We start from the raw sequence: 13,867 nt of genomic DNA, 5'->3' as shown, positions 1-13,867 counted from the left end.
TAAAAAGTAAAAAAAATACTTTAGCAAATAAAAAATTGAAATAATGACGAATAATAAATTAATTAGAATTCATAATAATTAAATAACGAAATGATTATTAAATCAATTAGAAAATTGGAGAAAAATAGGGAAAAGTTGATGGTAATTAGAGAAAAGTGGATATTTCAATTGAAACTCTGGCATTGTCATATCTCAATAAGGTCTGCAACCAACTCGAGTAGTTAGATCGTTTATCTCATAATCCAGGATTTATATTTGGGGTATCGCAGGGGTTGTCCCCATTACGCCTTCTCTCACATCACCCTCTGTCATCTAGCCCTCGGGGCACTTTGCGTCATGACGTTGACGTTATCCTCCACCACCTACTGGCTATTATGAACCGACGAGGGCCCAGGGGAGATCCAGAGGGAGAGACAGACCAAGTGATCGTGCCCCACGCATTCCCCTTGATGAGAAAACATTTACGAAATAATTTTCTTTGCTCAGACGAATTTTCCGAGGGTGCCTTCACCATCGGAGAAGCTGCACAGCACTGGTTCAACTAAGATAAACCGATTACATGGGAGAGGTAAAACGAGAAACCGATTATCCGAGATTTCGGGGATTTTTCAGTTTTTTTTTTCTTGGAAAAATCGGGAGTTGGGAGTTAAATAAAAAAAATTGAGACAAAGTGAAGGGCATAAATTTCGCTTGATTCGCTTCGAGACAAAAAGATCCATTATTTATTTATTCCATTATTTGTTATTTAAAAAAATCATTATTGGATATCTCACTCTATTAAATTTTTTTTATTCAACTCAATAATTTCGTTAAATCTTTCATTAATTACTCCAACAAAATCTTATTAATTACCACTGGTAATTATCTTGATTATTGTATCAAATTATTAATATATTAAATAGTGAGTAAATAAATAATTCCAGGAAAGAAAGAGGCTGATTTATTTGTTGTCCTAAGTGGCTATTCCGACACCAAAAATTCGTGATAATTCGAAAGCTCGTGTCATAAATAATTAATACAAATGTCTCGGGTTTACAACGGTATCTTTTGATGACGATGCACTTGGGCAAAACGGAAGACAAATAGCCTGTAATAAGTCGATGAATTATGCCTGGACATGAGGGGTGTGTAGTGTGTGGTTTAACGAGGCACGAAGTAGTCTCAATTTCCGAAACGAGGAAGCCACCACGGGTGGTCCCCAGAGGCCCCCGATGACTCCGTGTCCTGATAGTGTTGAAGTTATGTATTGTCTCTCTTTCCTCTTCATCCCTCCCCTTTCCAACTTCCAGTCCAATCCCCACACTATCCTCAGTGTTTCAATTAACAAAATTTATCACGACTCATATTTCAAGCTTATCACATTTTCCTATTCTCACCTTTTCTGTATTCGCGTTATCCAAAAAGTCATTCTATGTACTGAGACATGTCATGTGTAATAACAATTTTATTCAATTGAATTTTGCAGTAAACAACACGGGGAATGTAGAAAAAAAAAATTGAAAAAATTGAAAAAATTCTGGATGATGTGATAATCATGATAAATTCACGAATTTGTGTTAATTAATAATTAGACAATTAATTATATCTGTAATGTGAGAAAGAAGTGAAAGAGAAAGAGGTAGTTGTGCATTTGGGAGGATTGACGTCTGACGATATCCAGAGTGTTCCCCTCCCCGAAGGAGCTCGACGTCTGATGGTCCGGATAAGTACTCCGAGTACTTTGTAATATTTTCCGTTGAATTGGAATAAAGAAAATAGTGGAAAGGGCTTCTTGCCGTGGTTTAGCTATTTTTTTTTTTGTCATTTATTTTGGGGGAATGGAGGGGCAAATTTATCCGGGTTACTCAGTCTGGTGTTTTGGCCCTATACTTGGAGGGTTTTGGTGGGCGTTACCCAACAGTGGTGGATACCTGGGGAACTTTCGCAAGCTCTCGTCCAATCGGCAACGTTTTCGCTGGAATGAGACAGCCACCGATAGGGACACCAAATGGTAAAGGTAAGAGGTAATACCGAGGAGAGGAGAGTGCAAAAGCTCTCTCCAAAGTGCGCGCGCATTTAAGGTGACTCCTTTCCACGAGGAAAATTATAACTTTTCCGGTGTAACTCTGCGCCGGAGTCAGGGGTTGCGGTGAAACTATATTGCAACTCTGGAGAGGAATCGTGGCACATCCATGCTCTACACTCTGCACTTTCAACCCCAACTTTTCACTACTTTACTCTTTCTCTTTTTATCGATCCAAGTTTTTTCATCTGCAGGTATTTGTTGTCTCTGCAAAATTCCCCCAAAACGTCAAATTTCCGTCATTCTGCCAAATGCCATTTTTTAAATCCTTAATTCTCCAGGAATTCTCCTTCCAGTTTATTCTTATATTCAATTTAATTCATAATTAATAACGATAATAATTAATAAAAATGACAGGCCTTATGATACGACCAGAATTAGAATAATAAAATAAATAAAATAAAATGAAACGAGGGTAAAAATATTGACAATCAACTCGCCTCTACAATCTCAGAATTACAAGGTACCTAATGATAATCAACTTGTGCTTATGATAATACTGGCAATTGCTAGTGAGTAAATAATTGGAATTTGCACTTAATTATTCGCTCGTTTGCGTTAATCAAACGAAAATTGGTACCGGGTGTAGGTGGTGTGTGGAGGCGGTATCAGAGGTAAATGCTCAACCGGTCAAAGGTCATGTTTCTATGTACGCGTGGGAGAATACTCCATTCTAAGTTCCTCCCGATTATTATCATTATGAAATATCAAAGTGCCTGGTATCACCGTTTCATTCTCTCACCTAGTGTAGGCGGAATTCGCAGGGAATATTTACCGATTTTTTTACTTGACAGCGTGGGATGCAGTTTATTGCAATTTCCCGGCTTTTTATAAGGATTTATTTGATGTTTGTAAGAACCCCAGGATTTGACAATCGGGGTAATCCCGTGGGTGGGGATGTTTATTGGCAGGAATATATTTAGAATTATTAATATATTTAGAAGATATTTATTTAGAAGATTTAATATAAATATGGGAAATAATTATCGAGTGTTGACTCATCCAAACCGGAAAATTCATACAGAAAAATATGTACTTTAATCTAGTATATGTTATCATGGAATTTATGTCCTCGGAATTATTCTTTGCATCATTTAATTATTTATGTCATAACATGTGTTCATGAGAACTCATGAAAAATTAATTTGTGTGCATAGAATTAAATCCAGCAATTTAATTACCCAGAAAAGGAAAACTAGTTAAAAATAAATTTAAGTCAATTCCATATCTCTCTTTATATTTGCGAAAAGGATGATCAAAAATGGTAACACGTGTTTTCTCCGAAAAAGGAATCGTTAATAGTATTTTAAATTCGTCATGCGAAGAATTTGTCCTGTAAAAAATGAAAAATAGAATTTCCGGAAAAGCCATCATCATTTGTATGATTGTAGCCAACAATGCAAATGATTTGTCGCTCATTGGGACAATGGGTAAAATATGCGGTGGAAACCCGGGCGATGGCAGAATCGACCGGTTTCATCAGGTCGTAGTACGCCGCCCAGCAGAAGCACCAGAGCGCTTGCGCCTGTACCCCACATCACCAGGACCCCAGGATATGACGATGTGAATACACGAAAGCCGTAACATCCACCAACATCTACTAACCCTTCCATCGAGCCCTGCAGAACCCACTCAATCGTCGGGTGATCCGACATTATTCGCCGATCGTAGCAAAATCTGCGGCTAAAGTCCCGAATCAACGGGAAAGAAAGAGAGGATCAGGCTGGGCTAGTGGCACACACTCCACTCAGTTTTTAAGCCTTGACATGTTCATCTGAACCGAGGTAATAACGATTATATCCAAGGACTCAATCCAAAGGGAATTCTTTTCCCTCTCACTCATAACTTTCTGAAGTATTTACATTTTCCTCCGGACGATGAGATGTCTTGTGGCATCTTCAACGTTTTATGCAGGAGAATGCACTTTACGCACAAGTGCTTTAAAGTATTTTACGCACAAGTGCTTTTAAGTATTTTACGCACAAGTGCTTTTAAGTACTTTACGCACAAGTGCTTTAATAGTATATTATGCAACACGTGCGTAATATATTTTTTGACTCGTGGGAGGTTTGTAACACGAGCCGAAGGCGAGTTTTACAATCCCACGAGTCGAAAAATATATTACGCACGCGTTTCATACAAAATTTTATGTCATTGCGTGATAGAATCGCGTGATTACGGGGACCGATGGCATAAAATACTTTACGCACAGTAGATCGTTCCCAAAATTGAAATCTAGGGACAGATATTGGAAGCTCAACTTATCAAATGAAAAATACGTACATATGTATAAAGTAATAGGCTCCGGTTATTAATGTGGGTAGACATCCTGGTGGTGCCCTGACGAGAGTTTATCCGGTGGGTGTGGGAGGGCAATGGTTTTCCGATTAAACGTAGAGTGTTATTATAGTGCAGATGAGACAGTGCAAAGGGGGTGGGTCCACTTGGATGCCACCAGCAATTTACCATATGGTCTAGTGTATATAGTGTTCCTTTTACAACCGGTGGGGGTTTACCCCGGCGAAAGCTATCTAACGACAATGCTTAATTAACGCGTCACCATTGATGAAGGGCGCCGACGTTTGCAGAGGACTCTAATACTGTTGGGGCATAAGCAGATGAGAATTCGGCCTTCTAATCCCTTCTTTCATGATTAAATTTTCCTCCCGGTCATTTGTCTCTTGAAAACTACTTCAATACCACAATGCTTTTCAATTAAGCTCCACTCGTTTTGGAGTCGTCAATCGATTTTACAATCAATTTCAAACTGCTGGGGTGAACTCCATAATTACCTGCAATTGATTTTCTATATGACAATTGATTAATTTTCCAATTGATAAATTAATAAATTTTTTAATTGATAAATTGATAAATTAATAAATTTATGAATTGATAAATTAATAAATTGATGAATTGATAAATTAATAAATTGATGAATTGATAATTAATAAATTGATAAATTGATAAATTGACTTGAATTTCAAATTAACGTAATTGAAATTAAATTTGAAATTGAATTTGAAATTACCTACAATTGAATGGAATTACGGACAATTCTTATTTATGATAATAACAATTAAAATTACAATTACAATTTTGAATTATTGAATTTATTGATTTCTCTGAATTTTCCCCTCCGACTTGATGAATCTCTCTGTTCCTTGAAAAAAATCCCCATGATTTCACTGAATATCTACTCTCCCCCGGCTTATCCACAACAATGCACTAGCTCCAGCTTCCTCATCGAGGGAGACTTCTGATTGACGGACAGCTACTTGATATCACATTGGCGAGGCTCTCCGAATTGCTCCTTTCGATTTTTCAATTACAATCACGTCAATGTCAGTTATTTTATTATTCTCCCAGAAATATTGAAGAATTCTACGGACACCGGTGAAACTTTTCTGACGGCACCGTTCACTCTGAGAAAAATATTCTTTCCACAATAAATAATTTTCCAATAAAAAGACACTCCTTCATCTAATTAACAAATTAATTTATTCAATTAATTAGGCTAATCAATTCACTCAGCTGATTGAACAATTATTTACGTGATATAATTTTTTGCGGAGTCATAATTTAATGCGAAATATTGCGCGAAATCTCTGGATTTTCCGGACGCGGAATCGTGCGGAAAACTGATATTTTCCGGATCCCGAATCGTGCGGAAAACTGATTTTTTCCGGACCCCGAATCGTGCGGAAAATTGATTTTCCGTGGCGTGTGTTACAACAACCATTTACACGAGAAATATTTCATCTTTTTCATCTTCATCTTCAAAAAATATTTTATTTTGTCAGAATCGTTTTTTTTAGGAAAAGAATTTTTGGAAAAGAAGCGAATAGGTAGAATTCAGAGAGAAAAACCGACGAAACCATTTTCTCGTGTTAAATAACTCGTTTCTGGACATCTCGGAAGACTGCGTAGAATAGACGAAGGGGAAAGCCCCAGTCTGGGGTTTCCGTATCCATCCGATACGCGTCATTGACCGCGAATATAACCGTCCCCAGTGATATTCCCTCTAGCCCTTTTCATCTCAATTCCACCCCCCGTGTGGGGTTCTATTCAACCCCCCGCACCTTTGAAAAATCCGGTTATCACGCTAGCATCAGGAATTAACGATCATTAATCTCTTCAATCACTCAGAGACCGTTTTATGTTCTGATTTGAAAATTCCGACCAATTAACGTTTATTTACATATTAATAAATTTTTTTATTGATGAACAGGTGATAAACAATCAAGAGAATTCTGAGAATAGAATTTAAATGTTAATTTCTAGGAATTCACAGGGAAAGCTGAAATTAAAAATAAATTTACAGCAAAAATTACCGGTTGCGAGAAAAATTGACGTCCGAGAGGTCAAAATATGGAATATAAAAATAAATAATAATTATATGAATATTAAATACAGAATTTCTGGTAAAATAAATGTCTAGGGAAATTTATGTCTTGTCTATTTTAATGGAGGGGATTATTCCTAAAATTTGTCATTGGACTCGCGTTTTCCAATGAAAATGGCGGATAGAAGTGTTGTTGAACCAAGTGTACCTCAAGATAATTTTTCTCTTCAGTACTGAATGATATTTCCATTACACGTAATGTCTGTTGCATAAGAGAATACATTGTTTCCGTGAACAAGAGAATTTCCAGGCAGTCCCGCTCCATTATCAGCTCCACGTAATTGTTTCCTCACGAACGATTGAACTCACGATTAAGATAGACGACACCGGGTACACATTCGTCTTCATCTGAGGGTAGCAATTACGGTATTACACCTAGATCATTCGCGGTGGATTGAAAAGAAATTACCGTCCAACCTCGAAGGAGGGGGCGTAATTCATGCATCATTCAGAATCACCTGAAGCTCGGGGAATCCATAATTTCAGTATTCCCATCACGAACTCACTTAGGTAACCCACCCTTCATTAAGACTTTTTTCCGTCGTCAAACACCGGGAAAATCTCGGCATATTATATCTTTCCTTCGTACATAAACGGGGGAGAGAAAATTTAGAAAAAGAAAAGACTCAGATGAAAATTACAAAACGCACGAAAAAATTCTGGGAAAATCGGCGAGAGGAGAGATAGCGTGGACGATCTGTGATTTGGTAGAATTTTTAATCTCACTTATCCCTAAGAATTATAAAAATTTCAATGGAGACGAAAATATTGAATTCGTTTAATTTTCTTGGAAAGTGGTAACCTACCATAACTGCAATTTTATGAATAGCAGTTTTCACTGAATATCTCGATATTCAAGGAAGATAGCGATATTTTCGTAAATATCTTTTTCGTAGCTCTCGTCTTTCCCCATAAAAAATGTTAGAATAAAAAAATCGCTATGTCCCTTCAATTCCGGGATACAGCCTGAAACCTGACCTGAAAAAATGCACTTCTCGTATTGTACCACTTCGCTACAGAATTCATGGATTTTTATTTAAAAACAAAATGAATAAGAACTCACGGTGAATCTCCTGCACCAGACGCTGAGCCACTTGATATCCCTGATCTTCTTTCCAAGTGGTAGTCTGAGAATCACGTCAGTATCGTTGTAAGCAGTGAGAACTGGTGGATCTCTGCAACGTAGAGAAAGAAAAATAACAGGCGTACAAATAAAAGTGATTTCCCCCTTTAAAGTCTGAGCATTGGTGAAAGCGAATGGTTTTCCGATAGCAATCACCCGGGTGACGAGGGTAGCTGGAAAGGCCTTGAAATGTTTGCCCAGAGTGAGGGTGCGGCTGGAGATCGATCTCTCATCAAACTCCACCAGAGAAACATTTGGCAGTGAATTCCCAGGAGTTGTCGAGATATTGAAAATAATATTTCAGGGTTGACCTTACCTGCCAGGATAATCCTCAGGGTATGGGACAATATCGCCCTCAGGACTGGGTCTCTGGCTGTCACCGATCCAGAAGAAGGCATCCGGACCTGTACCATCGTAGGAAAATCCCTTGATAAACATTGTTGTCTCATCGATGGCGTAAACTGTCCCTCGGATTCCGTGGGCATAATTCTTCAATCTTCCAATCTCAGCTCCATAGTAATCCCTACGTCTCTCCCTCGCGTGCCCTGAAAAAATCCAATTGAAACCCTCAATTTCAAGAAATCGTATTTTACGATTAAAGTTATCAAACGCAAATTACAATAATTCAAAGTCATTTATGTCTTCCATTAACTGAAAAAATCCTATTCGACAAAAATATAAGAAAATAATTAGTAATTGATAATGATTGATAATGATTGATAATAATTGATAATAATTGATAATAATTGATAATAATTGATAATAATTTATAATAATTCATAATAATTGATAAGAATTTATAAGAATTGATAATAATTGATAATATAATTTGTATTAGTATAACGAAAAAAAAAAGTGGCTGGAGGGGCCCATGGACCCAATAAGGGTGCGATGTGATTGAAGTTCGAGTAAAAAATTTATAATTAAAAATACTTGAGATGCTTAATTTCTCGAATTCTAGATGAATAGATTTAGAGGGAAACTTGGCATGAATTCACGTCCACTTTAACGTGACAAGCCATATTGGATGCTTTCATGCATTCATGCTCTTGCTTCTGACGCACCGATGGTCAGGAACAATGGCTCCGGGGAATGGGAATATCCAGTGGCATGATAGTTTATGGAGGTAACATCCAAATGGATGGTTATATTTTTTACCCGCGGGCACGATGGAAATACCGGTTTTTTGAGGTTTTCTATAATTTTGGGAGCCTCTCATGTGGAAATCAGAGGTTTTCAGGTTCAATACAGAGAAATGTGATAAAATTGATAGCCCGAGCGTATTCGGGAAATGAAAAATATCGCGATTCAATTGAATTTGCATTATTCTCAAATTGGATTGAATACATTTTTTCGTTCGAGTATTTGCTCAATTGGAAATTATCACATCAACATTTACCATTTATCATCAGTTTTCCTCAATTTGTTATCGATTTATTTAATTATTTTCCTCGATCTAGAATCACGAGAATTTTTATAAGTTTCATTACAACCTCAGGGCAAATTTTGTTTATTATTACTGTTCTTTTTTTTTCTTGGGTAATTGTCTGACGTGTTCTGCACTGAAATCACTTCGAGGAAATTCCTCTCCGTGCACGATCATTTTTTTCTCCAGTCAATCACCTCATTACTAGATCCTTCTCACATAAATAATAATAACACACGCGGTAATAAACGATGATCATTATTATTAGATCCCAATCACAGGCATAATTATTCAGTGTTCCCACTGTGAACGTCTCCCTAAAATTAATAATTAAAATCAAAACAAATCCCTCCGATTTCTTTTTAATCCTTCTTATCCCAAAAAAAATGTTAAATAATATAAAACCATGAGATATATCAAATCCAAAATAATATACAATAAAAACTAAAAATAGTTTCCAAAAATCGCTATAATATCTAATTTAATTGCAAATCAACAATTGACAATTGACAATTAAACATTAACACAATATATTGTAATGTTTAATATTATTTATATTATTATTAATATTTTTTTTCGCGCGCGTGCGGAAAGTCGCTCTTTTTTTCATTTGTATCGTTAAATAATTTTTTTTTCAGGTTGTGTATTGAATAGAATTTTTCAGTGACGTCGATAGAATGAGGCGTCATGTTGTTGGGAGGACATGCAGGGGGTGGAGGGAGAGTTGGATGATAATAACGTCGGACACGCGTCTCGCTTATCCCCTGGGGCTGTATTATATCCGCGTTGCAGGTTGTAACGAGGGGCGAAACGTGATGAGAACCCATCGAGTAAAATCATGCCCCCCATTCTGTCTCCCTAGAAACTCTTACTCACCCCATTTGCACCTCATTGTCATTTTTGTGTATGCGTTATCTGATGGGTGGTAGGCAAATGGCGAGTCTTTTGTCGTTATGGGGAGACAGCCTAATGGATCTGTAATAATCTCAGTTGATTATTCAAGACTGTATGAAATTATTTTAATGCACTTGCTCGTTTTTATCATTTCTACTCCAAAAACGAGAAATCAATTTTTCAATTTATTCAGGTTTTTTTTTTTAGCACATTTTTATTCGGGTTGTGGATAATTGGAAAAATTATTAGGTCAAAGTTTTTTATTTAAAAAATTGTAGCCTGTCGATTTTTTATACTTTGAGATTTTGGATTGTTTAAACAATTATCTCGGTTTGTATTAATCCTAGAGCAAATTTTCAAAATTTCCCTAAAATATAGAAATATGCAAATTTAAAAATATAAAAACATGCAAATATGCAAATATGCAAATATGCCACTAGAGTGATGGCGTTTTTTTGTTAATAAATAATTGAGAGTAGCAGTGGCATGAGGGAATTGTTAACAGAAATAAAAAAAATGCGGAATTTCCTCCACAACTTCTCTATAATAAATTGTTTATCAAACAAATCAAGAATGAAAAACATTAGATTCAATTCAACTGCAAGTTGTAATTTCCCACGGAAAAATATCTTTTCAGGTGGAATGATCATTCACGAGGGGAAAAATTTCCCTTTGACTGGTGGAAATGGGAGCATTAACGAGACTAACCGGATTCCCCTCTGAAAGAGAAAAGGTCAGATAGTTGGACAGAAGCTGCTCTTCGGGTTCTTGGGGGCTGTAACGAGTATATAGACTGAAAAGAGAAAACGGCAGAGGATGGCACACGCTGATTTTAATCAAGATATGGAGCCAACGGGATCGAGCCTCTCTAGGCTTATCGATTTTTCCAAGTGCTCATCCCGATGAAGTGAAGAGGGGCCCGTGGTCTTCGTCCCTTTGGCGTTAAGTAGACAGATTAATATTTTTTACTCCAATTATTTTCATCAACGTCAAAAGAACGGGGAAAACATCTAGTCCGCCCGCCATTGAAATATTTGCTGGGAATTCTTCAGAAAAGTTCTGGTAACCCAAGGCACTACAGCTGGACAGAAATTCCAGTGCCCACGTCGGTCATTCTAATTAACAACTTCTTCAATATTTTTTATACTGCATTTTTACGGAAATTGCTAGAGGATTTTAGAATTTTTTTATTCATAAATTTTGCTTTTAGAATTTTTTTATTGATAAATTCTGCTTTTAGAATTTTTTTATTGATAAATTCTGCTTTTTGAATTTTTTTATTCATAAATTCTGCTTTTAGAATTTTTTTATTCATAAATTCTGCGTTTAGAATTCGTTACGGAAATTCTAGTGAATTTATGAGGATGGGATTTCTGAATACCAGAGAATTCACTTGATATTAGAGGATTTTGAGTTAATGAAAATGAATTGTTAAGGAAAATTGATGGTAATCATTGGATTAAACATTTTTGAAGTTCTGTAATTGGTGCGGATGGTTTGAGGTGAAGTGAGCAATTGCTATTTGAATCGTCAAATAATTTAGATTCAAAGTAGAAAATGTTGGGAAAGTCAAACAGATGTGTTAATACACGGGAGCAAGTGCTGATGCTTTCCCAGGATTACAACCACTGCGTATCCTTGTAATCCGATCTGCTGGAAGTTTTGTGAGACGGTATATGTGGATCAAATTCTTTGTGAAGAATTCACTGAGTCAGAAATTATCCGGCGTATCCTTTCAACTCAGACCCGCAATACGGAGGGAAATTCTTTCAAAAAATTCTAGTATCGACTTGAAAAAAATTCCAACTGACCGTTCGACACTGGAAATTCTGTCGGTAAAAATGACGGAACACTGAAAAAAATTCGGATTAGTACCGCAAAATTTTTTTTCGCCATTTTTCCTTTTGTAATTACAGAAAAGATGTGTAATTATTTATTTTATTAATTATTTATCTCTGTACCGTGAATTTCATTAGAATAATTAAGAGATAGAAATGTCAGCTTTCCTGGAGCTTGGCGCAAGATTGCACTGTAATAGTACATCCGTGCAACCTTGTCCCTAGGTAGCAAGTCGATCTCAGGACCAGGTTTCTCCATAATTAATTAATAAAATCGTTATACCCCCCCAAAGAATATTTAAATCGACTCAACAATGTCTGTGTGCATATTAAATCAATTTTCACTCGAGAAAACTATTAAGACTGGACCTGATAAAAAAATTCTCCGCTTTCTATCAAATTGTTATTAATAATTGAGCAGAATTGAGCTCAGAGTTAAAAAAAAAATTAAAATCCAATAAAAAGGCTTCGCTCTGAACAATGGAAATGAAATGAAATAGGCATTAATCCCCGATGCAAAAAAATGTCTAGCGGGTGCCATCTAAATACCCCTAAAAGATGAAAACAGATCCGTAACTTAATCCATAGCTTTTGATCCGGCACTCACGGTAAATTGATCGAATCTTGGAAACTCAATCGTCACTCCCCTTTGGCACCGAGTGGGAAACTAAAACCCCGATATTTTCCATCGTTTTGCGAGCGTTAAGAGATTACGGATTTGGTCTGTGATACGAGAACGAGAGGATAGGGGATTGAGCCTTGAATCTGAGTGAGAGAGACGTCATCCCCGTCGGTCCTCCCTCCGTTTTAGAGCCATTATGTCGTCGAGGGCTCGCGGATTCGATCAAGGGAGGGGGAGGGGGGCGGTAGATAAGAGATGGAGAGAATGAAAAAGAGAAGAAGAGAGATGGAGGTGAATGCCGAGCTTGCAAAAAGGGTGGCCGTTGATGCGTACAGTACTGGCTGACTGCCTCCCCAAATGCATTAAGACTCAAACCATCCAACATCCACCCAACGTACCCCCGACATTCACCCAACCCTCTTATTTTTCCTCGATTCTCCCATTTATGCATACACTCGGAGAAAAATTCAGTAAAATATCGTGAACCTATCTGTTCGCTACCACAAATCGTTGTTTATATTAAATTAAATTCAATGTTTTACATTTTTCGATTTTTTAAAATAATAATAGGTATAATTATTATTAATTAAACATTTCCGTTCTTGTGATGCCCCATCACAATTTCGTGCCTGAAATTATTACCTGAATTTTCTCCGAAAAATGGAATAGAATTAAAAAAGGAAAATAAATAGGAAAATTCAGTTATAGATTCGTTATTTTAATTGGATAAAATATTAGTGTAGTGGGTAATTTTCCAGTGTCCTGTAATTTTTAGTGAATATTTCTCTGGTTGGATTAAAAGTCGGGGAGTGAGAGTGGCGTGGTTGTAAGTAGGCCATGGTTGTACGCTCTTTGCGCTGTTTGCAATTCTCGGTGCAGGCGCACCAGCTACCACTGGGTGTGGGTTCACTATCACTAAAATCCATGGCATGTGCACATGAGAGTAAACGAGAGTACATGGCCGTGGGCCATTGGATTGAATGCAATCCTCCGAGGACGCTTCGCGTAGAAATCCAGAGCAATTGCCAGGGACATCGAGGATCTTCGAGTGGACATTCCCACATAACTATTCGAAAAATTATCCAACCATTGCCGCACCATTTTCCACTAATGCTGTCGATGGGTCAAGTCTACTTTTCAAATCGTTACGTATCGTCGTTGAAGTTAAATCTACGCCTGCACACGCCACTCCCTTTCCTTTTAAGACTTTCTTCTTAATTCCGGAGGAATTGCTGATCAGTATCTATTCTATTTTCCACTGCTCCCACCATTTTGTTTTTCATACATTTCCTAAAAGAAGATTTTAATTGTGATTTCGTAGTTGCAATGGAACTGTGAGAACTTTTGCAATTGAAAATGAAGATTTAATTTATATTTCATTTAGAAGAAATGGAAAAGCCCGAGAGGGTATGTGTTGAATAAATAATAATTATAATTATTATTGAAAATACCAGGGGGAATGGGAAATTAGGGAAATTAGGAAATCAAGGAGATGAGGAT

At 36.8% G+C, this 13,867-nt stretch overlaps 2 protein-coding genes across 2 annotated transcripts in view; one reads left to right on the top strand and one right to left on the bottom strand.

The window, feature by feature from the left end:
* LOC105265327 (protein Skeletor, isoforms B/C) overlaps positions 1-13,293 on the bottom strand; it is a 19,059-nt gene extending 5,766 nt beyond the window's left edge. The window contains exons 1-3 of the mRNA XM_011302769.1: positions 13,215-13,293; positions 7,904-8,132; positions 7,528-7,639 (exon numbers count right to left, since the gene is read on the bottom strand). Coding sequence (XP_011301071.1) covers positions 7,528-7,639; positions 7,904-8,132; positions 13,215-13,293 — 420 coding nt within the window. The remainder of the gene's footprint in view (positions 1-7,527; positions 7,640-7,903; positions 8,133-13,214) is intronic.
* A 463-nt stretch (positions 13,294-13,756) lies between these two features.
* Positions 13,757-13,867, top strand: part of LOC105265319 (protein BCCIP homolog) — an 11,147-nt gene continuing 11,036 nt past the window's right edge. Inside the window, exon 1 of the mRNA XM_011302756.1 lies at positions 13,757-13,774. Coding sequence (XP_011301058.1) covers positions 13,757-13,774 — 18 coding nt within the window. The remainder of the gene's footprint in view (positions 13,775-13,867) is intronic.

This window comes from Fopius arisanus, unplaced genomic scaffold, assembly GCF_000806365.1.
Source record: "Fopius arisanus strain USDA-PBARC FA_bdor unplaced genomic scaffold, ASM80636v1 scaffold00001, whole genome shotgun sequence".
Lineage (NCBI taxonomy): Eukaryota > Metazoa > Arthropoda > Insecta > Hymenoptera > Braconidae > Fopius > Fopius arisanus.
The sequence above is the reverse complement of the archived record's forward strand: the minus strand, read 5'-3'. Positions and strand labels throughout refer to the sequence as shown.